Source organism: Aspergillus saccharolyticus (genome assembly GCF_003184585.1).
Source record: "Aspergillus saccharolyticus JOP 1030-1 unplaced genomic scaffold BP01scaffold_10, whole genome shotgun sequence".
Taxonomy (NCBI): domain Eukaryota; kingdom Fungi; phylum Ascomycota; class Eurotiomycetes; order Eurotiales; family Aspergillaceae; genus Aspergillus; species Aspergillus saccharolyticus.
The window spans coordinates 22,899-49,597 of NW_020290620.1; the positions used below are offsets into that span (position 1 = coordinate 22,899).

The 26,699-nt window shown below is 52.6% G+C and overlaps 5 protein-coding genes across 5 annotated transcripts; 3 read left to right on the plus strand and 2 right to left on the minus strand.

The window, feature by feature from the left end:
• The first annotated feature begins 546 nt into the window (after positions 1-546).
• Positions 547-6,165, plus strand: BP01DRAFT_14688 (BTB domain and ankyrin repeat protein). The gene is made up of 3 exons (XM_025570595.1): positions 547-3,762; positions 3,820-3,937; positions 4,005-6,165. The coding sequence occupies exons 1-3, from the start codon at positions 696-698 to the stop codon at positions 5,872-5,874; spliced, it is 5,055 nt and encodes a 1,684-aa protein (XP_025432371.1). The 5' UTR covers positions 547-695; the 3' UTR covers positions 5,875-6,165.
• Positions 6,166-10,087: 3,922 nt separating this feature from the next.
• Positions 10,088-13,143, minus strand: vps27 (ESCRT-0 subunit protein VPS27). The gene is made up of 5 exons (XM_025573291.1): positions 12,813-13,143; positions 12,599-12,731; positions 12,235-12,516; positions 11,399-12,167; positions 10,088-11,339 (listed from the first exon to the last, which is right to left on the minus strand). The coding sequence occupies exons 1-5, from the start codon at positions 12,878-12,880 to the stop codon at positions 10,438-10,440; spliced, it is 2,154 nt and encodes a 717-aa protein (XP_025432372.1). The 5' UTR covers positions 12,881-13,143; the 3' UTR covers positions 10,088-10,437.
• A 313-nt stretch (positions 13,144-13,456) lies between these two features.
• BP01DRAFT_414900 (putative ubiquitin C-terminal hydrolase) lies at positions 13,457-17,567 on the plus strand. Its single transcript, XM_025579090.1, has 3 exons — positions 13,457-13,984; positions 14,056-14,256; positions 14,337-17,567. Exons 1-3 carry the CDS (start codon positions 13,772-13,774, stop codon positions 17,190-17,192), a joined length of 3,270 nt encoding a protein of 1,089 aa, XP_025432373.1. The 5' UTR covers positions 13,457-13,771; the 3' UTR covers positions 17,193-17,567.
• A 1,753-nt stretch (positions 17,568-19,320) lies between these two features.
• On the plus strand, positions 19,321-19,885 carry BP01DRAFT_293643 (cytochrome b5-like heme/steroid binding domain-containing protein; the record flags this gene model as incomplete). Its single annotated transcript, XM_025571741.1, has 3 exons — positions 19,321-19,439; positions 19,525-19,651; positions 19,721-19,885. The coding sequence occupies 3 exons, from the start codon at positions 19,321-19,323 to the stop codon at positions 19,883-19,885; spliced, it is 411 nt and encodes a 136-aa protein (XP_025432374.1).
• A 772-nt stretch (positions 19,886-20,657) lies between these two features.
• BP01DRAFT_14774 (putative RNA binding effector protein Scp160) lies at positions 20,658-24,993 on the minus strand. Its single transcript, XM_025570609.1, has 5 exons — positions 24,948-24,993; positions 24,429-24,884; positions 24,108-24,361; positions 21,783-24,051; positions 20,658-21,732 (listed from the first exon to the last, which is right to left on the minus strand). Exons 2-5 carry the CDS (start codon positions 24,799-24,801, stop codon positions 20,747-20,749), a joined length of 3,882 nt encoding a protein of 1,293 aa, XP_025432375.1. The 5' UTR covers positions 24,802-24,884; positions 24,948-24,993; the 3' UTR covers positions 20,658-20,746.
• Between the last annotated feature and the right edge of the window lie 1,706 nt (positions 24,994-26,699).

Consider the following 26,699-nt stretch of genomic DNA (forward strand, 5'->3'; position numbering starts at 1 on the left):
AGGTATAAAGGATGAGAGGTCGTTGGCCTCTCGTCCGGGGGCATGGAGGGGAGTACAATCCCCGATTGGCCACCCGCCCGGACGGTCTTATCCACGGGTCAAAAGCCCATAACTTACTACGTACATGGATGCAAGTGCACACTGCCGTAAGTGTCAAGAGTCAGATTTCCCCCCCCATTCATTCTTTTCACCCCTCCTTTCCTCCCACTTTGTCTCTCCTCTCCTCTCCTCTCCTTTCCTTCGATCTTCTACCGTCTGCAATCTCTCCTCTTTTATCTCTATCACCGTCGCGTATCGGTACCAAAGTTGGATCGACGTGTCATCCTTTCGCCTCCCCTCCGATCACCTCCGCTTCCACTCCGGTCGAGTTCTGTGCTTATCGTGTATCGCTAGCCATCCATCGCCACCACAAGTTCTCGCCCTCGCGACACGTCCTCTACCGCAAGCCCTGCAAGCCTTGCAAGCCGCGCACTCGTCCTTCAATCTCGCTGATTGCTGCACTCGTACACTGGATTGAAAACGCTCAGGCAACAATACAGGCTCTAAGTTGACGACAGTCGACTTCTCCTCCTACCTCGTTAGAATACTCTTGTCACCCGCAGTCTTTCTGCCAGTGCGCCCGCCAACCCTCCGCGGTTACGGCGACGTTCTGGTCCTGCGCTGATAAGGGTTTCTGACATACAATTTCTGGGCACATGAGTAGCAAGCTTTGGAGTTTCTTTCTCTACGATGATGTCGAGAGCTTCCAGCGTTTCTTGGCAACCGCCACTGGAACGACGGGCAATGGAGGCGGCTTGAAGGCTGGAAGCCCCGGATTAGGTCTGGCATCATCGCCAGGCGTCTCGACCAGAAGCAAAAAGCTGAGTGGGACATCTCCCGGAGCATCGATTGCTGAGCGTGGTATCGGCTCGGTACGGTCGGGTAAAACAATATCAAGGGAGGAATTGAATGTGAGGGACAACCACGGTCGCACGATTCTGCACCATGTGGCCTCGTCAAAAAAACCCACAGCGATTGACTTTGCCGTCGCCTTGCTCCAGGTTCCTTTCCTGGACATCTACGCGCAAGATTGGGAAAGTGGCTGGACGGCCCTACATCGAGCCCTCTATGCCGGAAACGCCACAATCGCGCAGGCGCTGATGACTCGAGACATGCGCGACGCCACGGACTTTAGCAAAGCGGGTAACTCGGGGCTTCCGGTTGGAAGCTTGATCCGGATTAAGGATCGAGAAGGATACAGTCCGTTTGATGTATACGCAGCTACAATAGCGTCCCGAGACATCAAACGGAGCTCCGATTCGACAAACGCTGCCAGATTATCTGCAGGTGGCGAGCACAACGATCTCGTGTCTGAAGGGTCATCGGATGACGAAGACCCCGACCACGATAGCCGGTTCAGCAAGCGTCTTCTGAAGCCAACCACAAATCTATCTGGCGATGAGGTTTTCACCTTCGGTAGCAACAAAAACCTGAACCTCGGTGTCGGAGATCAGGATGATCGTCAGTTTCCGGAACGAATTATCCTGAAAAGGCCCGGCCATCTTCTGAAACGACTTTATCATGAGTTTCAAGAACAGCGGTCCGAATCCGGTAAGCTCTATGTCCAGCAAGAGTCAGACAATGTGGGCGCAACCGAACTGCCCGCGATTGTGAAGAGCAAACCTATAAAGATCCAGGATATCATTATGTCTAAGCTTCATACTGCTATCATTACTGCCGATCCGGAATCAAACCTCTTCTTGTGTGGCTTTGGCCCTGGTGGGCGTTTGGGCACTGGGGACGAAACCACTCGTTTCACTTTCGTCTGCATCGAGGGCGGAGGCCTTGCCAACAAGAAGGTGGTTTCCGTGGCCCTGGGACAAGATCACACGCTTGCAATCACCGAGAATGGAGAAATCTATAGCTGGGGAAGCAACAAGTATGGCCAATTGGGCTACAGCTTGCCGAGGTCGAACAATCAGGACGATGTGCCTATGCAAAAACAACCACGGCAAATTTTTAATCCCTTCAAGAAGGAAGTGATTCTTGGGGTGGCAGCATCAGGCGTCCATTCCGTCGTATTCAGCAACTCTGGCCTTTATACTTTCGGCAAGAATGAAGGACAACTTGGGCTCATTGACTCCGATGCTCGATCACTTGAGATGCAGACAACCCCTCGACGGGTGGGAGCGTCGTTGTTTAGTGCACCCATACAGAGTGTATCTGCCATTGATCAGGCGACATCTGTTCTTCTCCAGAACCACGAGGTTTGGGTGTTTTCCCAGTATGGTTACTCCAAACTTTCATTTCCGCTAGATGTCAGCTCCAGATTTATAAAAGATAGTTTCATGGCCACGAGGTATGGCTCCTCCGTCAACCAAGTGGTCAAAGTCAAATCTGCCGGCAATACTATCTGCGCCTTGTCGAGTTTTGGAGAGGTGTACACCGTGCAAGTTAACAAGACAGACGCTTCGTCAATGTCAACATCGACCACAAATCCTTCCAAACCTCGGAACTCCATGTCAGTGCCGACCAGGATCTGGTCTGTGAAGAAGGCACATATGGCAGCAAGGGATTTTGATGTTGGACAGGACGGGTCGGTCATTATCTGTACCGTCTCCGGTTCTGCTTGGAGCAAAGAGAAGCGCCGGAAGTCAAAAGATTCAACGAAGGACTACAAATTCGCCAGGATACCCGGGTTGTCTAGAGTAGTCGGTGTTTGCAGCAATGCTTATGGGGCTTTTGCAGCTGTGCAGCGGGACTCTGAAGTCACTCATGAACAGATTATAGTCTCTCAACCGACATTATGGGCGGATTTCCTTCCCTTATCTCCGTTCAGCTCATTCATAGATACCAGGAGCTCAGAAGATACATTTGGAAGTGCTCAAATAGTCTCAAATCCGGCTTTGCTCATCAAGAGGGCGATCCTGGGATCGTCAGAGATTGAACCTTACTTTGAGACATCGCGAACCCGTACACTTTCTGGAGTCGTTTGGATTAAGACAACATTGTCAGATGTACGACTTCCTGTTCATGAATTTATCTTGGCCGGGCGAAGTTCCATTCTTCGTGAGATTCTGTACAGCTTCAGGCATACAGGTCGCGCTTCTCCGCTCGATATCTTGACCATTGGACGAGACAGTGAAGGAGATATCCAACTTACATTTCAATCCTTGGATATTTTCACGATTTTGAATCTGGCGTTCTACATGTATACGGACGAGATACTAGACGTCTGGCACCAGGCTAGGCAGTCATCGGAAAAGTCCTCTCGATACCGGCAGGTTCGATCCGAAGTAATGCGTGTTGCCACGCATTTGAATCTGCCAAGTCTGGAACGAGCTGCGAGACTTATGATTGAACCAACAAAGGCTCTGCGGCATGACATGGAGTATGCCATACAGGATCCTGCTTTCTTCGACAGTGGAGATGTCATCATTGACTTGAAAAGGGGAGAAGTCAAGGCTCACAGCCATGTTCTGTGTCAGAGATGCCCCTTCTTCAACGCCCTGTTCTTCGGTCGCTCAGATGGAAGATGGCTGTCTTCACGCCGTGCTCATGCAGATGCTATCATTCATATTGACCTCAAGCATATTGACCAACATGTGTTTGATTTTGTCCTTCGCTACCTATATGCGGACACCGAGGCCGAGCTCTTTGACAATGTCAGGACGAAAGAGCTGGATGATTTTATTGATTTGATAATCGACGTTGCTTTTGTGGCAAATGAGCTTATGATTGACAGACTGGCTCAAATTTGCCAGCAAATGCTTGGGAAATTCGGTAAGCTTAGGGAACTCTACTACGAATCAGAATGAGGTATTGATTAGAGATCTCTAGTGCATACACGCAACGTCTGTTTCCTTCTCAACTCTATGTCGCCCTGCTCGGTGAAGGAATTCAGGGATGCCGCTCTGGAATACATCTGTTTGAACCTTGAAGATTTGCTAGCAAACAGGTAAGCATAAATCTCCGCACGCTTGTGTAGACAGCCAGAACAGAACCAACACTTATAATATCAATAGGTTACTAGCGGACCTCGATGAATCCTTGCTTGACGCTCTTGATACTGTTTGCCGTGATAATCAATTGACCAGTTTACCTATCTCGAGAGGACGCAACTCCGAGGAGTACATGTTCGAGAGATATCCAGAGCTTGCATCTGCCTTGGAAACTGATAGGAGGAGAAAGATCGACTACATGAGGTTGAGACCACACCTCACTCGGATCGACAGCTCCGAGGGTAAGCCTCGTGCAACAGTTATCGAAAGGGCAGCTCTGTCTCCTTCAGTATCAAAAGCCAAACCTATTCCAGCCAAAGACGGATCGTTATCAGCTTCTCGCAGTCCACTGTTAAAATCGAGACAATCGACTGCCGATTTGATGTTCCAAATGGACGACGAGTTTGCGCTGTCTCCAGCGGATCTCGGAAAAGGCAAGGCAGCAGTTCGTGATGTTACACAGAATGCCACAGCCGATACACCACTCTCTATCGACTCTCCCGCTCTTCGAGCGAGCCCTTTCGAAGGAGGCTCTCTTGGGGATCCCAGCTATTTAGATACCCAGATGGCGTCACCGCTCGATCCCACACTCACAGAATCACCATCCGAGTCCTGCGCCGCAGCACGTCATAGGAAACAGGACCTGCTTTCCTCACCCCCAGACTCAAGCGCTCAAATGCCATGGAGCTCATCTGCGATATCTACATCGAAAAAGAATCTCAAGGATATTATGAGCGAGGCTTCAGGCAATCGGGTTTCGAACCTCAGCCTGGGAATGTCTGCTCGTCGGGAAAGTACCAGCAATCCTGCACCCAAGATGTCGCAGAAGGAACGCAAGAAGGTTCAGCAACAACAGATGCAGGAGATGCTCGTCGCTCAGCAGAAGGCAAAGGAAGCGCCTCAAAACCCGTGGAAAATGCCAACCCCAAATAAGCCTGCTCCTCCAGCCAGCGGGCTCGGCAGTCCAGCCCCAGAGTCCGCGAAAGCGTCGCCTAAACCGTCCATGACCCTTCGGCAAACTGTCGCTGGAACACCACCGGCAGCGCGGACGAAACCTAGCCCTATCCCCACGCAGACTCCAGGCCGCAAAGGACCGGTCAATGTCCAGACACCCCCTCGACCTCAAGCCTCGACATCTTTCATATCCACCCCGGCGTCGTCTAACCCTCTAGCCACTCCGCAACCTGCTATCCAGTCTATTCGCCACATTCCACGTCCCGAGCCCTACCAGACCAGCTTCCATTCCCCTTCCTCGAACTCGCTTTCACTGGCTACCATTCTCATGCAACAACAAACCGAAAAGGATGAGATCCGTGAAGCAGCGACTGCCAAACACAATCTGGAGGACATCCAACTGGAACAAGAATTCCAGGCGTGGTGGGATAAGGAGAGTCGACGAGTCCAAGGCCTGCCAGAGCCAGACACGAACTCTGCGTCCACTGACAAGGAAGAGAAAGGGAATTCGCGGTCGAATCGGGGCAGAGGCAAAGGCAAGAGTAAAGGTCAGGGGTCAGGCCAAACCCAAAGTCAAAGCCAACAACAGCCACAAGGACCACAGCAGCAGCTCCCGCAGCGGAAAAAGCGCGGAAAGGCCGCCGCTGGCCCGGTTGACGGGTCAATCTCGCCTTCGGTACAAGAGCAACAACAGCCTCCCCGCAATGGATCCAGTGCTCCCCCCGCATCACAAAAAGGCCATCCTCATTCAACCCCTCGACGGGACAGCACCCAACCCCGGACAATCGCGAACGGAAATCACGTTGACGGAGCAGGTGCGGCTGGATCCAGCACTGGCGGGAATCCACGACGTGGAGGTGCAGGTGGTGGTGGCGGTCGAGGCGGAGGTCATTTCCGTGGACGCGGCAAACCTCGAAGAGAAAAGACGGCGGCTGCTTGAGGTCAGTCATGCCGCTGCCTGCTTCCCCCTCTTCTCCTCCTCCTTCTCCTCCTGCCTGATACTGGCTCGATTCACCTCCACGATGTTGAGGATCATCTCCTCGATCACACATACATAACTCTACACATACAAACATATCCATCTCTATCATCTCCCCGGATATACAGCCTCAACCCAATATTCTCATGATCTCGACATAGAATTTCATTCTTTTGTCTTTACCATCCGCGAAGAAGAATGGATATCTATCCACCTGTACCGTTCCTTAGGGACTCAGTAACAATAGAAGAGATTGTATCACATACTGTACGAGATGATAAATCTAGCGCTCTCCCTGCTCTCCCTTTTACCAAGTTCGAATGAGTTTATCATGAATGTGAGGAACAACTCGATCTACTTGAATATCTGCAAGAAGTGCCATAATAAGAATAACTTTTATCGTAACTAACGCTACAGCAGTAGGAACAGTACGTCAGGTGTAATGACACGGCGATCTACAACTGCAGGCCCACAGTAAGTGATCGTTGCTCATCATGGCCACATGTTACCAATAGCTGACAACCAGCTAGTCTAGTACTGTAATTGGTTTCGACTACTCTTTAAATCTTTAATCCACCAATTATTGAGGATTATCCACGAGAACTGGTACAGTTCGTTATATCAATCACAATATATATTGTGAGCAATAATTTTATTTTCTACAGCTGTTACGAGTTGTCGATGGTTATCGATGATTATCAACGGTTATCAACAGTTGTTATTAGTGTTCGATTGGGGTTTGTACTATTTATGAACTGGTCTAAATCTTCTAGGATTCTACCGAAATCTACTAGGAACTCTTCATAATAACTGTTTACAACCTTCGAAAATGCGTTTATAAAGAATTACCACTGGTCGGTAGACTACTGCTGTTCCACCTCCCCCAGTTTCCACTATGTAAGGCAAGTAATGACAGCAATGGTTTACTCTATCAGCTGCTATTGAGACGCCTGGCTATAGTGTAGACATCTGGAAGACCAGTGGATACGTACAGAGAGCAAGCAAGCCACGATACTGAGCGTCAAACATGCGGCAAGGTGGGGAATCAACGGAGCAGGGGCACTTGCAAGACACTGCATGCACTCATCGCAGATAAAGAAATGAGCCATGGCGATCAAAGGAAACCAGGTCAATAGAAAGGGAAATTGATTGGATTAGATCATCACACAACGTGACAAAGTAGAAAAAAAAGGGTTCGAGGAGCTAGGCTAGAACAACTCGACAGATATAAGTGGATCCAGAAGCACGCAATCTGCACGCCAAAAGAGGTAACAGAGAAGATAAATGACTCGCTAACAGAGGAAGAACCTAGCCTCCACCCGCTAAGACCTTGAATTTAGCACGGGGGTAATAGTATGGAATGCGGAAAGTTGGTAGAAGAAGGGTGTCAAAAAAACGATAATAGTGATACATTTATAGAAAGTTCATGGTCTCTTTGTGTTGTTTAGCCCACTATAGCTACTTCGCGACTGTCCCAGATGCGACGCATCATAAGCTCGGTTTCGTCCGGGTGATGTAGAGTTTCCGATTCCGGGGCTCTTTCGTTCGCCGTGGGATCAGGGTGGGCAGGTTCGTCGGATGAAGAGAGGATGCGGTGAGAGGGATGTTGAGATTTGCTGCCGGAGGCGGGCGGGTCGGTGGGCTCATTTACGAGATCGTCGGGTTCTTGGAGGTAAGTCTGGGAGACAGAGGTGTGCATGTCCGTCTGCTTCCTCCCAATCAATTGTCTGGGTTCTGGGCTGGCGCTACCCTGGCCGCTGTCTTGTTGTCTGCTGTCGCGAAGATGCGTCAAGGCTGGGGCAGACTTGATGGGTTTGCCGAGCGACGACGGGCGTTCCAGGCCAGGGGCCCCTCCCCGGGAATCATTGAGAATGGCATTCAAACGCCTGAAGCTATCCCCAGTGGGAGACTGAAACCGACGGACAACGGTCAATTCCAAAGTGGATTTCTCGTATGCTTTCCGAACGTGCTTGGTTTCGTTGTCGTGTACTATTCCTGTCGCTCGCGCGGATCCATTGACAAGTCCCCTGCCCGGCTCGAAAGTCCCAGCGCCCGGTCGGGTGTGAGGTGCAGCAAACGTCGGGTCCACGACAGAAGGAGGAGCTACTGTAGACACACCGTCAGGCGGAGATGTGTTCAATGCGGCCGTTCGTTGTAGCCAGAGCTTCTGCTGTGTGCGGGAATGGGGTTCTGCGCCTAGTGGCCTGGAAGGTGGCGACGCTCGTGGTTTTCTCGTACTAGTCGCGCGGTTTGGTGACGGGGGGGTTTGAGGGTGGTAGTGTGGGAGGAAAGAAGATGGCGTGTTTGGGTCGGAATCCGTGCGGGAGAAAGAGCTCGTCGCGGGGTTATTGTTGATAATAAACTTCGAAACGCCGCCCTCGATGGACGAGGATGTAGCATGAGCGGGCGTGTTTGCTAATGTTGTGATAGACGAAGACATTGGTCGTCGCGAACCATCATGCCCGGAGGCTAAGTTTGTGAGTGATGCATTACGGGAAGACTGGTCCATCACGGTCGGCTTGACGGTCGCAGATATGGAAGACATGGCCGGTGGTGCTTTGGCAGAGATGGACGGACTGAGAATCCGCGATGCGATGACGCCGTTCTCCGTGGGGCGAACAGGTTCGACCGGTGTCTCGTCAGAATCGGATGGGCGTTGCGGTACGTCTTCGTCGTGGTCAGAGTGCTCCTCGTCATCTGAGTAACTGTCGTCACCGAAACTCTTGCTCGTAGACTCAGGCAGGCTGGTGGCTCGAGGGAACTGCGGGTAAGAGCGCTTGACAAAGGTAAGGGGGTCAACGAGAACAGCTGGATTTTCCACACTCTCTTTGGACTGTGCCACCGAGCTGCGTCTCGTGCTTTCAGGCGACTGCGTTGTATCTTCCCAATCAGCGTCGTCGTCGGAGTCGGCCAACTCGAACCCGACCGTTTTCTTCTTCCCGGAGCTCGTGTGTGGACGGTCGGTAACCAGCGCTTTCTTTCCGAGAACGACAGACGTATTGCGTCGGAGGGCCGGACTAGAATTATTCTTCTTCATTGATCCTGTTGTGCGGTGTGATTCTTCCGCCACTCCATCCCAACGAACGTGATGCCCACGCGGGCTGGCGGCAGGTGTCGCAGGAGCGGACTTCTTGCGCTGATGCACGCGAACGGAGGTTTCGGGGACAATTTGTTGGCTGGAGAGGTGCCTTTGTAGTTTGTGCAGATTTTTGCCGAAAGAGGGGTTGCGGTGATGGCTACGATGGCCCCCGCCGACTAGATGGGGACGATGGGGCCTCGAGGGGGCTTTCTGGGTAGTGTTGGAGGACTGGGACTGAGACAGCTCGCTTTGGTTGGAAGGGGTGCGCGTGACGACAGCGTGGGAGGAGACCGCACGACGGCCCAGTCCAGGGCGCTTGACGGGAGAAGAAGTATTGGAAGTCGGCATGGCGGCCGTGGCAGCAGAGAAGGTACTTCGTTGGTACTTCTGGTCGAGTCAAAAAGCAAAAGAAGAGGCGTTTAAGGCTTAAGCAAGGAAGGGCTGGCCCCGATCGGGTGACGAGCAGCAGCAGCAGCAGTAGCAGCAGTAGTAGTAGCCGGGAAGTTTTCCCCGAGTCAACGGCGATTGGAGGAAACACCCCACCAAGCGATACAACAGATAGTATGTATCCAACTGGACGGGAGAATTCGATGAGTAGAAGAAGTCCTGTTGGACGGATTGTTGATAATCGATTCGATGCTCAAATGATGGGGGGGAAGAGCAAGAGAGAGAGAGACAAATCGGCGACGGTCCAGATTCCCGCCGATTGCGGGGAGAGGGAGACACAATGACGCACAGCGCGGTTACACCACAGCCACGCAGAGGCAAATTAACTGGTCAACGAAGGACGGAAGAACGAGAATAAGGATAGAGTAATCAAGTCTCCAGGTAGCAGAGACTTAGAATGTGAATGGAAGAGAGAGGAGGAGGAAGAGGAGAAGAGAGAGGGAGTAGATACGAGGGGGTGACTTTTGGTGAGGGGAAAAAGGGAGGAAGAGAAGAAGGAAGACGTGGAAGAGGAAAATTAAAGAAGGATTCCCGAAGATTGAATGGAAAGAAAGAATTCAAGTAGAAGTCAAATAGAAATCCAGAGAACCACCTCTCCGGAAAAATTCCACTTTTCCAGAATTTATTATAGAGAGAGAGAGAGAGAGAGAGAGAGTCCAGACCAGTAAACCAGACCGGATTGGGTTGGCCTCGCCTTGTGAAGGAAACGAAAGCATCGCCACACCTTCTTGCTGCTATTTCTTTACACATAACGGAGTTCTCCTTCGCCCAATCTTACTCCTCCGTTCCATATCAGAAGTAAAAAAATAAAAAAAATAAAGTAAAAAACAATTACTCAAGACCAAGCATACAGGGCCTGCGATAGTAACCAATCCATCTGGTATCATGGTGCCAAAAGCCTACATCAAAGGAATTTATTTCCCCCTCCGCGAAACCACAACTTGACCGCTCCTCGCCGCACTGACCACACTCCCTCCACCCCCTCCCCCAATCCCCTTTTACAACTCAATCAAACTCTCCTCGACGGGCGGCCGTGAAGGTGTGGCTTGTTGGTAGGATGGATGCGCACCAGGCACACCACCGGAGGCTTGGTAATCTCCTCCCGTTGGGGTGGGATGTGTGGGTACGCCTGTCGGATATCCTGAGTAGGGCGCAGTGCCGAGGGGAGGCTGCTGTTGACTATAGAACGATGATCCCGACGGGTCCGAAGGTGGTTGCTGCAGTGCCGGTTGACCGCCAGGTTGCATCGAATTAGGATCCGGGGAGAAGTGCGAATAAGCGGGGGCCGACACTGGGTCAGCCGGGAGTGGTTGATCCGCGGCGCTCGGGGCGCTCGGGGCCGATGGTTGATAGTGAGAGTCGTGTCGCAGCACGGGCGACGGTTGATAAGGCGCGTCCGCTTCCCCATGCCGCGCTTGCTGGTAGGGGTTCGGGTCCTGTTCGGGGTGAGGTGGAGGTGCATAATATTGCGTGGGTGGCGCATAGGCCGAAGGGTTGCTGGGAGGTGCATTGGCGCCCGCCATGGTAGGTGATGCCACCGCATGGGGCCCTCCATTCCACGGCGCGTTAGGCGACGTGGTCTGGGAGGGCTGTGGGTATAAACTCGGACTCATAGTTCTAGTGCGATCCCTTTCTAACGGAGGCTGCGAGTAGGGTGTGCCGGAAGGCTGGGGGGTTTCAGCAATATTGGGGTTTCCATAGTAATAGTTCTCGGTGCCTCCTTTACCCTCCATGGCAGGAGCGGGCATTGAGGGGTATATATTAGGGTAGGGTGAACTGCCAGGGATCGCTCCATAGCCCAAGTTATGCTGAGCGTAAGCGCTGGAAAGACGTTCTTCTAACATACGGTCATAGTAGCGAACGACTGTGGATAGCTTGGCATGTAAATCAAGAAGGGTATCTAGGGGCGCGCAACATCAGCTACCGGGGTCTGTCGTCCAGGAAGAACGGAATACATACCGTGCTTGCTCATAGTTTCCCCATAACTCCTGGCCAATTTGGGCCGGAGTGCTCCAATACTTTCATACAGCTCCTGGATCTGAGGTTCCCGTAGAATAGTGCCCGGCGGCTGGTGTTGCAGTCGATCAACGAGCGCAGCAAAAAGATGGATGTTCTCTACTTCCACGGGGCTAAGTTCGTAGGGATTCTTTGGGACTGGCACCATCTCTGAGCCCGAATGCGCTGGGGTATCAGCAACAGGGGCATTTTTCAGGGCGGCTGCGTGCTTCTGTTTATGTTGCTCCATATCCCGCAGGGATGCTTCAATAGCAGCCTTTAGATCGGCATCTTCCTCGTCATCTACACTCGGCTGACTGACGGGTTTGGGTGGTCCCGAAGCGATCGTACTCTGTGGAACGTAGCCACCCGAGCCTCTGTTTTGAGCTTCCTCGAGGCTCATTTGCAAAGCACGACGCAAGTCATCATCGAAACCTCCCTCTGCCCGTCCACCACGAGGCTCCATGACGCTCGACTTGGTGATCGAGTTGTTCTTGAACGCAGACCTATCGGAAAGTGCAGCGGATGAAAATGCCTTTGAAGTCAGTTTGGCGTAACACCCATCGTCTACTCGAACAGGCTGAAGGATGCCGAGATGTGGTAGAGGAAGCGTCTTGCTGGAACACTGCGCATCGAAGACATTGCCGCAGTTGCGACAATGGTGCTTGCGGTTCATGAAACTGAAGGCTGTGCGACAGCGCATGCAGACATCGGAGTCAATCCATTCCGGGGGCTTTTGAGCGGATCAATCGTGTTAGCTCGGGGCTGCCAACGCGAGCATGGGGTCAAGGCCAGCTCACCGCACTGCTTTCCAGCATACTACCACTAATTTGTGTCTTAGGTGGAAAGCGGAATCCCTCATCCTGTAGCCTTCGGTAGGTTTCGCCTACATAGCTGAGGTCCATTCGTCCTTGAGCTGCCATAGCCCAGTCTTGTATCAATTCCAACATCTTCGCCCTGACTTCTTCATTGAGTGGGACACCCTCGGTCTTGAGAAGAGAGACTAGGTTGTCCATGAATTCTCGGGATGCAATCTCCGCCAGGAAATGAGTACCGCCATTTTTCACACAGGTGTCTGTGAGCTGTAATGCATTAAACCATGAGATCAAAGCTAGGGCCAGGGTTGAGTGTGTCAAGGAGAAGGGAAAGTGTCTTGCTGCTCACCTTCAAGGTCGCCAGTTGAATATTCGGATTCTTATTTTCCAGTCGTCGCTTCAAAGATCTCATCGCCTCCTTTGGCTGGACACTCTTCGATCTTATCAAGTCAGAGATCTCGAGATTAAGGGCAATATCTTCCCTATTCGCGTGTTAGTGGCCCGTAGCATGTGATTGACCACATTTTGATAGACAACATGCTGAGAGGGTGAAATTAACATACAAAGAAGACGCGGTCGCCTTCTCCACCTGCTCATCGAGCGATGAAGTGGATGAAAACCACCCCGCCATGTTTTGAGAGTGCGCGATTGACGATCTGCCGGGGACGGGGACGGAGTTCCCAGGTGGCTATGACGTTGGGCAGCAGCAACAGATGGGGGCTGGGGGCAGGAGCGGAAGGTGAATGAAATTTGAAAAGAGGTCGCGAGCGTAAGTTGACGATTGGTAAAGGGAGGCTGATAAGACAAGGCGATCAAGGCAGCAAGAGAGACATGACAAGCTCCAGGCAGATCAGATTCATTTGATGACTGTTGAGGGGGAGGTGGGTGTGGATGTGTAAGGTAAGGTGTAAACTGGGGGTAATCAACCTTAGGTACTACCAGGTTTAGTTACCTAGGTAGGTACCTAAGGTAGTTAGTGTACCTTGAGACAAGCATTTGACGGCCCTCATTGGCAGTAACGATGAGTCAGCGGGTTCAAGAGCCTCAGGCCAGCAACAATACTGTACTTCGTACCATAACAAGTGGCGTCATAACCCACTGACACCTGGGGCGGCACTGTGGGCGGTGAGACGGGCAATATTCCTCCGCATCGAATACCCATAACTTAGTGGCATACTTACATACACTCATCATACAACATCCCGCAATCCGGCTGCCTTTGACCACCTTGTTTGTCTCCCCTCTCTGCCCCGCGCAATCCATTCTCCTCCACCTTCTTTATAATAGGCCTCATCTTGCGCGCTAGATTCTCGGCTCTATCTCTCTCTTTCTTTTTCTCTTTTTCCACAAGTGAGGTCATTCTTTCATTCTCTGCCGGTTGGCCACCTGTCGTGGGACACCCCTCCGATCTGCTTCCGCTCTGAGCCACTTTCGAACCACTACCGAGCCATCCCCGCCTTAGCTTTAACATCGTCCAGGTCATGTATTGAGACTTCTTCTTCCTTGATCGTCGCCTTGTATCATGTCCTCGGATGCAGCGGCGTTCCCCTCTCCACCGGACTTTGCGCCGTGGGATAATGCCAGTCGTCCTCGGTCTCTCGGGGCCATGCCGACAAGCGGGCGGCCAACCGGAGTGGCACCGCAGAGCGCTCTGGCAAGTCAACCGCCAGTGTTTCCCAACATAAAGGACCTACAGGATGAAGCGGCAGCTTTGGATGTCAATGAGAATGCCTCGGTATGTTCGAGGTGCTCATGCAGCGTCCCTCCGGACGCGTTCACAGTTAATGCTAATTGGAGTCTTTCTAGCTCAGTGTTCTACTTGAGCGAGCGCAAGTGGCTATAAACCAAGCCCGTGAGCTTTCCGATAGCGACCAACTAGACCGAGCCTATGTGCAGTACCTTCGTGCCTCCGAGATCACCATCAACATCATTCCACATCATCCCGATTATCGTGCGACTGCCAGCCAACGACCGGCATGGTTCAAAAGATTTGCCGAACTAATGATGGTAGGTTGTTGCATGTTGACACGAGAAATATTCTCTGCACTGTAGAGTGAGTCGTGCAGTCCGGGGCTAACCAACTGCAGGCCGTGCGGACGAAGCAAGGCACGATGGATGATATCAAACAACAAATCGTGGAGAACAACCTAATGACAAATGTACAACCAGTGGGATCGCCGCAATCGCATTCAAATCGGCCCAAGTCAGAAATCTTGACGAGCAGTACCTCTTCTCTGAACAATTCCGCGCAGATGCCGATTCTGTCGCATCATCAACAAGATTTCGAACTACAGACGAACAAGAACCGGTACTCGAGTCCACCAACGGATGCACTTGCTCAAAGGTTTGCGAAGCTTAAAATGTCACCACCTTCTGATAGCACCAACTTAGACTCTGCGCGAAATGGCATGAAAGGGTTAGAGCCTGCACCACAAGACTATCAATGCCAATCGCCGGCTCAAGCGCCATTACAGAGCTCGGCTTTGAGTTCTCCGACGAGAAAGCCTCTAGGACCCCGCAGCATGGGATCCCCTCACAGCATCCCTGCTCTACCCCCAAAGGTTCCTCTCAACACATCTCTTCCGCGAGCGCCCGACCCAGCCTATAGTCCAATTTGGACTGTGCCGTCACAGGGGCCTCCAAACCCGCCACGGACCTCGACAGAAAGTTCTCGTCCAGTCAACCCACGATACTCGCAGCTCGCGAATTCACCTCACGGAAGTCCCAGCCGGAACGGGTTCGATGACAATCCTTACAGGTCAAGGACACCGAATGGTGTCCATCAGATAAAGGAGGTCCGGAGCAGTAGTTCTGATCTACCGCACAGCACTACGATCACACCGACGGACCTCATTGATTACCTTCGCAAATATAATATCCTGTTGATTGATGTGAGGCCCCGGGATCAATATGATAGTGGACACATCTATGCTTCTTCGATCATATGTGTTGAGCCAGTGGTATTGAAGGAGAACGTATCCGCGGAAGAGCTAGAAGAGCGCCTTGTGGTATCGCCGGAGTATGAGCAATCCTTGTTCGAGCGACGGAACGAGTTTGACATGGTGGTTTATTATGACCAGAGAACGGCTTCGGTCAGTTATCTTGCTGGCTCTCCAGTTGGCACGACGGCTCCCCATCTTCGAGCGCTGTACGACACGCTCTATGAGTTCAACGCCTATAAACCTCTGAAGGATGGTCGGCCGCCAGCACTACTGCTCGGCGGCCTCGATGCATGGGTTGATCTCCTTGGCCAACAATCGCTTGCTACATCATCTACTGCTGCTGTGATGGGATCCTTGCAGGCAAAACGACCACTACGAAGGCCTGGGCGACCACTTGGAAGAGTGCCCACCATGGTCAGCGCTAACTCCAGCTTAGAGGTCAGGAAACGACGACTGCGCGAATACAAACCTCTGAACAACCAGGAACTCACCGAGTGGATGGAAAAGTCTAAGACTGAGGAAATCGATACCAGTACCTATGTGGAAGAAGATGAAGAAGCATTGACGGAGGACCATGAAGAAGAAAAGGCCCCTGCCTCACCCTTTGTCCAAAATTATGAAGATTTCCTACGCCGCTTTCCCGAGCCCGGTGTAATCCAGCAGTCAATGGTGGCGCCACACATCCGACCAGCGGGTACAGCTGCTCCCAATTATGCTGCACCCATGCCTGTCGCTCCTTCGCGGCCGCCTCCGGCAGTTCCCCGACCCAGCTATAGTGGTGTTGCCGACAGCCGGCATATCCAGCCTACTCTTGAGCGGCAGAGTTCAGCCACGAAAACGGCCCTCTACACGCCCCTATCTATGTTGAGCCGGCTTAAGCTGCCCCGGACGGGGTTGACTAACTTTGGGGTGACCTGTTACATGAATTCTACTCTCCAGTGCTTGAGCGCGACTTTGCTGCTAAGCAAGTTCTTCATTGACAATCGGTTTCGTTACTATGTTCAGAAGAATTGGAAAGGGTCCCAGGGCGTCATGCCGGGGCTTTTTGCGAACCTGATCCGGTCGTTGTGGAAGAACGATGTCGAAGTCATCATGCCGACCTCATTCCGGAACTTCTGCGGGCGGTTGAATCAGGAGTGGGCGATTGATCGCCAGCAAGATGCCAAGGAATTCTTCGACTTTGTGGTGGACTGCCTGCATGAGGACCTCAATATCAATTGGCAGCGTAACCAGCTCCGGCCTCTCACGTTCGAGGAAGAGATGCAGCGGGAGCGGATGCCAGTCCCTAAGGTGTCTAAAATCGAGTGGGATCGGTATTGTCATCGCGAGGAGTCCTTCATCTCCTCGCTCTTCGCCGGTCAACATGCGAGTCGGCTGCGCTGCACCACCTGCAAGCGGACCTCGACCACGTATGAGGCCTTCTACAGCATCAGCGTGGAAATTCCTCCATCTGGCACGGGAGACATCTACCAGTGTCTTCGTAGTTATTGCCAGGAGGAATTGCTGAGCGGCGACGAGGTGTGGAAATGCCCGTACTGCAAGTGTGAGCGCGTTGCGACCAAGCAGATCATCATCACGCGGGCACCTCAGATCCTGGTGATCCACTTCAAGCGGTTCTCAGCATCCAAGACGCAGAGTGCACGGAAGATCCACACCCCGATCGACTTCCCGCTGCATGGGCTGCGGATGGATGATTTCGTGTTCTCTGCGCCGACTCCGACCTCCCTTCCGAACGGTTCATCGGCGACGACCCCCTCGGAGACGACGAACGCCACGGCCCCTCCCTTCACGTACGATGCATACGGCGTGCTGCGGCACATTGGATCGTCGATGGGCAGCGGGCATTATATCTCTCTGGTGCGCGATGCGCAGCGACAATGCTGGCGGAAATTTGACGATGAGCGGGTGACGGACTTCAACCCGCGCGATCTGCGACCCAAGGAGCGGTTGCAGAATGAGCAAGCTTACATTGTATTTTATGAGCGAGTGCCTGCCAAATGAGAGGTTTGGCAAGCAGTTGTTGTGTGATTTTGTTGAGATACTGCATTTCCCCATCTCCGGCAAGCTTTATTTCTGACCTTTGTGTTACTGGGCCAGTCTGTGGGTGGCCTGGATTGCCCTCCGAAACGACCGGGAATCCGATTGGCATGATATAACTACAACATTTACTGCATCTTTCCATTTTCTTTGGCTGGAATGTTTCTGGCAAAGATACGACTGCATGATGACGGGATGGATGAATTGTTAGCATGTGACGAACTATACCTTTTGTTCCCCTTTTCAGTTTTTGTGGTTTAGTCAGTTTAGAACTGTTGTACAGCATGGATGCATGGATATTGAATAGGTAGCGTGATATATATTCAGCGAGCATAAATGATGACTGTTTCCTTTCAGCCTCGGATGAATCTCCGACGGAATCCGAACCCCGAATAAAGTGATAGACAGCGGGCGGAGTGAGTGAGCTTACTATGCCGCGGACTTTGTGTCTTCAATTTGACATTTGTAGACTAATGTCACTATCTCCGCCTGGCCAGGAGGAATTTTCCATGCAAGGCAGTCATAGAAGGCCATGGAAGGTTGTCCAAAGGAGTAGGCAATTCCGCCCTTTTGTTCCGCTCAGTGGGTGGTCCCTCTCTGGTAAATCCCGATGGGGCTTCCCGGGGCAGTGGCGGGCAATGGGCCAACTGGGGTCTGGCCGATCGTTCCCCGAGGTTAACGGCGGATTAAACTGGTTCACGGCTATCGAGGGCGGGGGGTTGGTGACTTTTTTTAAGTCTAAAGTGCATTATGCATAATTTGTCTACTGTATTCTCTCAGATGATACTCCTGTACATCCATACAATTTCTTTACCTAGATAGGTGTAGTTATCCACCACAAATACCAGTCCAGATAATCAGTCTTAACTAGAGTCTACCTAACTACAATCTGGCTGGCTGTCAGATCAGGTGGTGAAGATTCACTATCTCCGGTAACCCCTACTTGACTAGTATGTCTGGTGGGTATGAGTATCACTGCATTCCTCGCTGAGCATCGCGGAGTATATGCTGTGTACAAGCAGACTCAAGGGCTCCTTCACCGATGTTTGACACGCTTCAGAGCTGCAGATACTTACTCGTACGGTGTAGATTGTCGGGTGTGTTGGCGGTACTCCGAGTACACAGTATTTACAGCACCCACACCCTTTTGGTTAGGAGGTACGGAGTATCAGGCAAAGTTTGCCTAATCGGGGCTAGTGCACTGTGTGCGCTGACTAACACGGGAATAAGCGTGTGGTGATTGGTGTAGAACAATCAGTTCCTATCAGGCCACTTTTCAGGATTGCTGTGACTCGAGGCAAGTAGAGATGGGAATTCCGTAGGGTAAAGGAACTGAAGAAGTACTAGGAAGTAGAGGGAGGAGGTATTAGTGATGACCCCAATCGATAACCGTAGCAATAAAGCCGACGGACCCATAACCGAGCCCCTCGTGTGGTCCGGCTTGACTCCACGGGAATCAACAGTCGCGGCCTGAGGAATCAACTCCTTCCTGATCGACCGCCGAAAAGTGACTGACGGCCGGTCTGTTTGATGATTACTAGTAGTTTTATTATTATTATCTCTCTTCCCTTTCCTCTTTCTCCTCCTCCTCCTCTTCCTCTTCTCTCACACCCTCACTCGCACTCTTCTCTCCCTTCGTCGCCTGTCTACTGCTGCGCCTGCGTCCGATCTTGCTGTTGCTCCGGTCTCTTCTGTCCTGGTGAGTCCTGATCACTGTTCTCTCCTATTCTCCAGCCCTCTAGCCCGTTCAACCCCCATATCTCGACTCTCGAGAGCAGCGCAAATCCGAGTGATACAAGAAAATCCACGGGTGTAGCGTGTACCCTCACCCTCAGAGCAAGCGCATTCGCTCACTTTCGCGCGAAATCTCTCCCTGCATCTCCTCTCTCCCTCTCCCTCCTCCTTGCTTACTAGTATTCGCTCAACCCCATCACTTGTCTCAACTCCCCAACCCCCAACTCCCCCTCCCAATCACCGAATCAGACCAAACGACGACCACAATCAGGACCACAATCGCAACTAACTCCTTCCTTCACCAACCTCCAGCACTACCACCACCACCACAATCACCACCCGAAAACAAACCATCACAATGTCCGACGTCAAGGAATTCACCCTCGCCGAGGTCACCGCCCACAACACCAAGAAGGACCTGTACATGGTTATCCACGACAAGGTCTACGACTGCTCTTCTTTCGTCGATGAGCACCCGTGCGTGTCCCAGCCCTGGACCCCTGCCTCCCCCCCGGGGTAATTAGCCGGAACAAACCCAATAAAAACTAATGCACAAAAACAGTGGTGGTGAAGAAGTCCTCCTCGACGTCGCCGGCCAGGACGGCACCGAAGCCTTCGAGGATGTCGGTCACAGCGACGAAGCCCGGGAGATTCTGGATGGTCTGTTTGTTGGAAATGTGAAGCGTCAGGTGTGTTAGCCCCAGCCAGCCAGTCAGTCCCAAACATGCACAAAACCACTTGGCTAACCCCAAAAAAAGCCCGGTGACCCCGCCCCCCGCGCTCAATCCAAGCCCGCCGCCTCTAGCCCTTCCGGTGACGCCGCCGGTCTGGGTGTCGGTCTGTACGCCTTCCTCGTGGTCGGTGGATTGATCGCCTACGGTGCCTACCAATATCTGCAGAAGGCTTCGGAGACGCAGCAGTAGTTTGTGTTGTGGGTGTGCTGGGTATAATGTTTTTTATCATCATGTCATGAGCTTTGGGGGTTTTCAACTCTTTTTTTTTTTTTTTTATGTCTTCGTGGTTCGATTTTTTTTTTCTTTACGTTTTTCTTTTCTTCAATCACTTATCGTATATTCTTAATTTCTTGGAAAGAAGAAGCAGAAGATGAAGAAAAAGAAGAAGAAGAAGGAGAAGATCCCCTGTGCGTTTTGTCTTTCTATTGCAGTAATAGATCGGGTTGTTTTTTGAGTGAATTTATGCTCTGTCTGCTTCGCGGCAGTGGAGAGTCAAAGGACATTGGGCAGGTGAGTGGGTTGGTATTCTGGTTGGAGGTGGAGGTGTAGTGGAATATGTATGTGGACATGGAAAGGGGTATGGCGAGATGGTTGATATTCATAGCATCTTCCCGCAAGAAGCCATGTGCAAATTTTAACAGATATACTTCCTACGTCAACTTAAATCTGCCTACAATGTGAGATATCCAGTGACCACTAGGATTTCTAGGCTGTATGAGAGTAGGGTAAATAGGAGTGAAGAGTAAACAGGCCAGCTCATGCATAGGTCGTGGCAGATAGATAGAGAAGGTGACAAAATCCAATCGTCTCTCCCAAAGGTGCTCACGGAATCTCTTCCACGTTGATCGTAACAGTCTTCTTTTTATAAACATAGCAAGACAAATATAGAAAGGTAAGGTAAGAAAAGTTGATGGTAACAAGGGCAGGAGGAGTATTCAATGAGAGGAGGGGGGGGAGGGGGGGGGGCCGGATCGTGATAGAAATCGGATGGATGAGTAGAATTATTTCCAAAACCTGTCCACGTTCAGAGGGCGCCGATTCTTGCCTCGTCTACCGCGAGTTACCGCTAGTGCCGGCACGGACAGCCTCCAGGATCATGTCCTTGGCTTCTTCCAGACCTTCCTTGCTGCCCTTGATCTCGATCGCCTCGCCCTTGGCCTGGCCCTTGGGCACGTTGATCCGGCATCCCGTTTGCTTGCGGATCGCGTTGATCTGGCTGCCACCCTGACCCACCACGAACCGGTAGGTTCTGGGATCGGGCAGGATCAGGTAACCAGTCGCTGACTGCTGCGAGGCGTTGGCAATGGCCTTCTCCAGAGCCGACTTGGCCTTAGCGACGTTGTCGCTGGTACCGGCGAGCACCCACGGGATGGTCGTGGGTTCCGAGGGATCGGCGGGCGCGGGGCTGTTGTCGACAACCTTCCACGAGTGGACCTCAGCGGCATCGGTGGGCTCATCCGTGATCAGGGGCAGCGACGAGGCGCCGTTGACCTCGCCCCGAGAGTCCTCCGAGGCAGGCTTGGCAGGCACCTGCTGGCCAGCGTGATCGACGGTGACACGGTAATCGTTCCGAAGGCGGCGGAAGAACGAGCCATTGTCGGCAATCACATGATGAAGGTGGCGGGGCACCTCAACGGTCTCACCCTGCTGGTCCTTGAGCATCCCGCTGATGTGCTCCTTGGCCTCGGCAACGGCTTGGCTGGGTCCCTTAAGCTTGATCTCAGTGCGACCAGAGCCCTGCTTGGGAATGTCCAGAGTGATGTTAAACTTGGACTCGATGTTGCGTCTGGTATCACCACCACGGCCAATAAGGAGACGGTGCTGAATGGTGGGAACATCCAGAGTGACAGTCACCTGATCCGCACGCTCCTTCACAAACTCTTCGATGGCGGCAATGATCTTGTCGACGACCTGCTCGTTTCCTTCCAGCTTGATAGTAGACTCGGCGCTGTCGGGACGGGGGAACTTAACGAGACGAGAAGCACTTCCATCGGTGGGGCCGCCAGCGTCAGCAACAATCTTACGGATATTGGCACCTGCTCCTGATTAGCGGAATTGATCAACTAGCGTGCGAGAATCATCCTACCTCCACTGCCGATGAGGGACTTGTGGTACTTCTTGTCCACATCGATGGTCTTGGTGACGATGGAATCGAACTCGCCAGATCGTTGAAGCAGGGTCTTCTTGGCTTCTTCGACCTGCTGCTTGGTACCCCGGATCTTAATCTGCACGCGGCCCGACTCGTCCGGCGCATCGTTGACGCCCGGGACGTCAATCTGGGCACCGGTGTCGGCGCGGAGCTTGTCCATCTCGCGACCGCGCTGTCCAATCAAGGAGGGAATCTGGGCCTGCGCTACGGACACTGTCGCGGTGTGGGAGTGGTCGACAACCCACTGCAACAAGCTTAAGATCTCGTCGCGTGCCGCATCAGCCCCCTTGCTAGGACCCTTGATGATGACCTCGTCCGCAGCCTGCTGAGACCGGTTCGGGCGCGAGCCACCAGCTTCGCTGGAGGTATCCTGGTCGTCAGTGGCAGCTCGGGGGAACTGGACACGGACGGAGTAACGGTCCTGAAGTCTATTGACCTGGCTACCCTTCTGCCCAATGAGCTCACGGTGATACTGGGCGGGAATCTTCAAAGTGTGAGTCGTCTCATCCTCCAACTTCTTTCCGAGGTTGATAATTCGGGTCTTGGCGGCATCAGCCTTGGCCTTGGGTCCCTTGACTTCAACCTTGCCGTTCTCGACCTTGATGTCCACATCGAATTCCTCACGGAGTTTGTTAATGTTCTCACCCTTCTTGCCAATGAGGAAGTTAGCAAACTTCTGGGGAAAGTCGAACGTCGTGGTGTATCCTCTCTCAAGATCATCTTTTTCCTGCTCAACAACAAACGCCTGAATCTTGGAGACCAGATCGTCGACGAGGCTGGAGGGGCCACGAAGAGCAACCTCGGCCTCTTTCTGGCTAGATCCATCACCAACAATGGCACGAACAGGGATCTCATCCTCGCTTTTAGATTGCTGTTCGCGAGCGATGAACTTGCGAACCTTGTCCTGGTACTTGCCCGGAACGTTTACGGTTTTGGTGACGACCTCCTTCTGGTCACCGAGAGCGCTCAAAAGGTAATCCTGAGCTTCCTGAAGGACCTTCTCGAAGGTGGCGATTTCTGCGGGAGAGGGTCTTTGTCTCGGGATCTCGAAGTGGCCAGCGTTAGCAGAAGGACCCTCGTAAACCATGAACACATCTGAGCTATCAATGTCCTCGGGCACCAGGAGGTGGACACCATAGTCGCTCTGAAGCTTAGGGATAGTGCGAGACTCCAAGTACGGGTGGTAGTAAGGATCAACGTTGACGGCGCGAATTCTCGTCGGGGGGTGCGCTTGAACGAGGTTCATGATGTCGGAGCGCGCACGGATGGTGTTCTTGCCGTCTCGAGAGTACACTTCCCAAGTAACCGGACCATCAGAACTGGGTGGCAGCGCAATGCGAGCATCGTACAGATTCTCCAGCTCCTTGATGATCTGGCGTTGTCTAAGATAGCGAGTCAGGGCACGGGCGTGGGCGTGGGATCCAGCAGGCGCATTAGGGTGTTGGCGGGAGAGGTCAATGCTTGCCATCTGCATGCTGGTCGCGAGATCCATGGCCCGGTTGATACCGTTCTCGATGCAGTCGACAGGTCCCGTAATGGCAAGGAACTCGCTGTCATCGGAGTCAGGAGGCAGGACAATGGCGCAACCCGTATCGGCAAGGAACTCATGCAGAGCATCAGCATTGTCACCGAGGATGAATTGATGCTGGCCGCGGTTGATGGCGAGTTGGCGCAGAGTCAGCTGACGCTGCAGCTCGGCAGCGAGTCTCTCAATCTCAGCACGAGCCTCCTGGGCCGCAGTGCGCTCACCAGAGATGTGAATGTGTCGATCGGGAACAGGAGCGAATCGAACATGACCCGGGTCGGCCTCCTGGGGGGGAGGCTGGCTCTGCCAGGTGTCGTACCGCGGAATGTGGACTTGTGCCTTAGTGCGCTCCTCGATCTCCTTGAGCTGCGCATTGTAAGCACCCGCGATGAAGGGGAAGAACTCGGGCGGAATGGTCTTCAGGCGCAAGCTCATGTTCGAGGCTCTCTCCCGAACGATGGCCTCAATTTCACGACGAGCCATTTCTGCGGCAACAGCGTCACCCTCGATCAACACATCAATGGTGTCATCGTCGTCGAAATCCTCGCTAGGAGCAGAGTCGTCTGCACGCGGAACCTGGACACGCGCTCCTGTGCGTTGCTGAAGATCCTGGACAACAGCTCCTTGACGACCGATGATATGAGGGCGGGCGGAAGTGGGGATGGGAACGCGGACGGATTGCTAGAGAAACATGTCAATTTCTCCATATGGTTTGATGAGCGCCATGATCGACCAACCTTCGACCCAACTTGCTGAGCAACCTCCTTCAGCGCCTGTCTGACAGCCTCTGCGGAGCCTTTACCCTCGAAGATGATGGAGCCTCCAGGTCCTCCGCGCATATCAACATTGGCCTTGGAACGCCGGGAAATGTCGCGCAGAATGTCGCGCAGGGGCTTCTTCATTTGTCCGCGGGGGAGCATCTGCGAAGGTGCTAGCCGAAGCTGCTCCATGTGCTTTCCGGGCAGACTCATGATCCTCGGGACGTCGAAGGCTATTTTCACGGCAGTATCAGCAGCGATGATCGGAGAACCAGCTAAAACTGGCGATTGCGCACATACCTGCTTGTGCACCACTGGCGCCGTTGGCGACAGCCGCGGCGGAAGGACCGCGGGCACCCCAGGCCGAGACAGCGGGAGTCTTGGGCTTCGGTCCACTTCCAAGAGCGGGGAACAATTCCTCGGACTGCACGTCGAAAGCGGGAGATTTCTTAGGAGCAGCCTTGGGGATGGCAGGAGTGGGAGCTTGGGAAGAAGCAGCGGAGTCGGAAGTCTCAGCTGCGGCCGATGGGGGAGGGTGCTTGAGATCTTCCTCATCCACCACATCCTCCACGGTCACTTTGTGTGCCTCATCGCGAGCGTGCTGCTCCTCCAACATAGCGGCTCGGGACTTGGTGCCACCATTGACGTCGACTGCGACTGCTTCGGAAGCCATTGTAGCAGGACGACTCGGACTAGAGAGAAATGACCCGGGGAGAGTGGTATGCGATTGGGCGGAGTAAAAGATCCAGACGGACACTGGCAGGTAATCACGTTAGCATACTGTGGGGGGGAGCCAATGGAGAGAGGGTCAGATCATACCAGCTATACGCAGGCGTCCGTGTAATTATAATTGGTTGCTGACAACGGGAGAGAGGAAAGGACTGATTGTTTTGACCACACCGATTCCTGGAACGCAAGAGCCAAAAAGGAGCAGTCGAGAAGCGAACAAAGTCAATTGCTATCTGCTGGTGCTAAAAGCTGGAGAAACGATAAATCAAGTCAAGAGCGCAGGCGCTATTGCATCCCAAGGGTGTAGAAATGAGGGGGAGAAAGATGTCTTTCGGAAGAAAACGTGGGAAAGCGGGATACGAGAATAGGATGAATAGCGGGGGGTGGAGGGGGAGAGGGATTGGAAGAGGGAGGGAGAGAGGAAGGGAGGGAGGTGAGGTGAATTGAAAGGGAGGAGAAGGAGAAGGTCAACGAATTGACACAAGAGTGAGGGTAAAGATGGGGGAGATTGTGGTGAGGATGTGAGATGCAAAAGGATAAAAGGGAAAAGAAGGAAATGGAAGCAAAGGTGGAAGGTCGGGAAAAGAGGACAGACAGACAGACAGACAGACAGACAGACAGAGGCCGGGGGAAGAAAGCCTGCCTGAGGAACGCACGACCACCTCATTATTCCTATTTTGGGAGATGGTCTGGATTGCCACCGCCCAGAGCCGCCTTTCTTTCTCTGCCTCTACTGTACTACCTTTCGTTACCTTCTCTTCTAACTCTCGACTACAACGCAATTAGTAGTTACTGGTAGAGAAATGTATCGCTGATACACATCTCATTCTATTGAACCTACATTTTCACAGTTCTTCGTTGTGAGTGACAGCTGACTCACACAGCACAACGTCATGCTGTACTATTGGAGGAGCATTATGCCCTGCCTAAACCGCAACGATGTGCTCATCCAAGGCCATCGGGCGGCGTACAATTTCTAGGCTCCTTGAGGCTGAAAGACTGACAGCAGGCTGACACATTCACTGTCTGGCCTGCTGGTTATCTATTGGATAGTCCGAAATGTTCAGAAATCTTGACCCCGTCACGCTTCTGTTCTGGTCAGAAAGAGGATTCCAGTCTATGCTTGGGGTCTCGGATGCTCATATCGACTGAGGCGGGTGACTTTTCTCGTATAGCGGCAAACTCTTCCGCACCTTTTGCATTGTAGGTGATGACAACCACGAGATGTTCAATCTACAGAGTATCTTCTCTGCCAAGCTGAGCACCGCGGGGGAATCCGATAACTCGGCTGCCGGTTTGAGTTACTGTTCGCTGCGGGAAATTCTGCCAAGACAAGCTTATCATGAGGTTGCACTGCTGTTTCTCCCGCTCCCCTCATTTTGCCTCCTCCGCTTCGAAGATGTCAGACGAAGCAGTCACTCCGGAGTAGGAGGTCAGACCGTCCGTCAAGCAGGATACTCCGGTGTATGATCGGAACTGAAGGCACAGTCAAGCCCAAGGAAGCTGGGAAAATGGAACTTCTCGACCCACTCACTGCGTGGTGCAAAGAGAGGGACGCATGGGTCGATGTGGATCGTAACCTTAAAACCCAGACGGGGAGACAGAATTCTGTCCGTCTCTTGTACCAACCTTCTGCCCCTTCCAGACTTTATTCCTCTTGTCTGACAGCTTCACCGTGTGAATGGATAGCCAGGACAAGAATGGCATCTCCCCACGTGCTGCTTAACCTAAATTTCCTACATTTGTAGAATCCAAGGTGGGCGGGAGCGAAAGTCGGACAGATTGATCGAAATGTCTTCTTATCGCCCACGAATATCATGAGATCCGCGGTTCTTCTGGTTC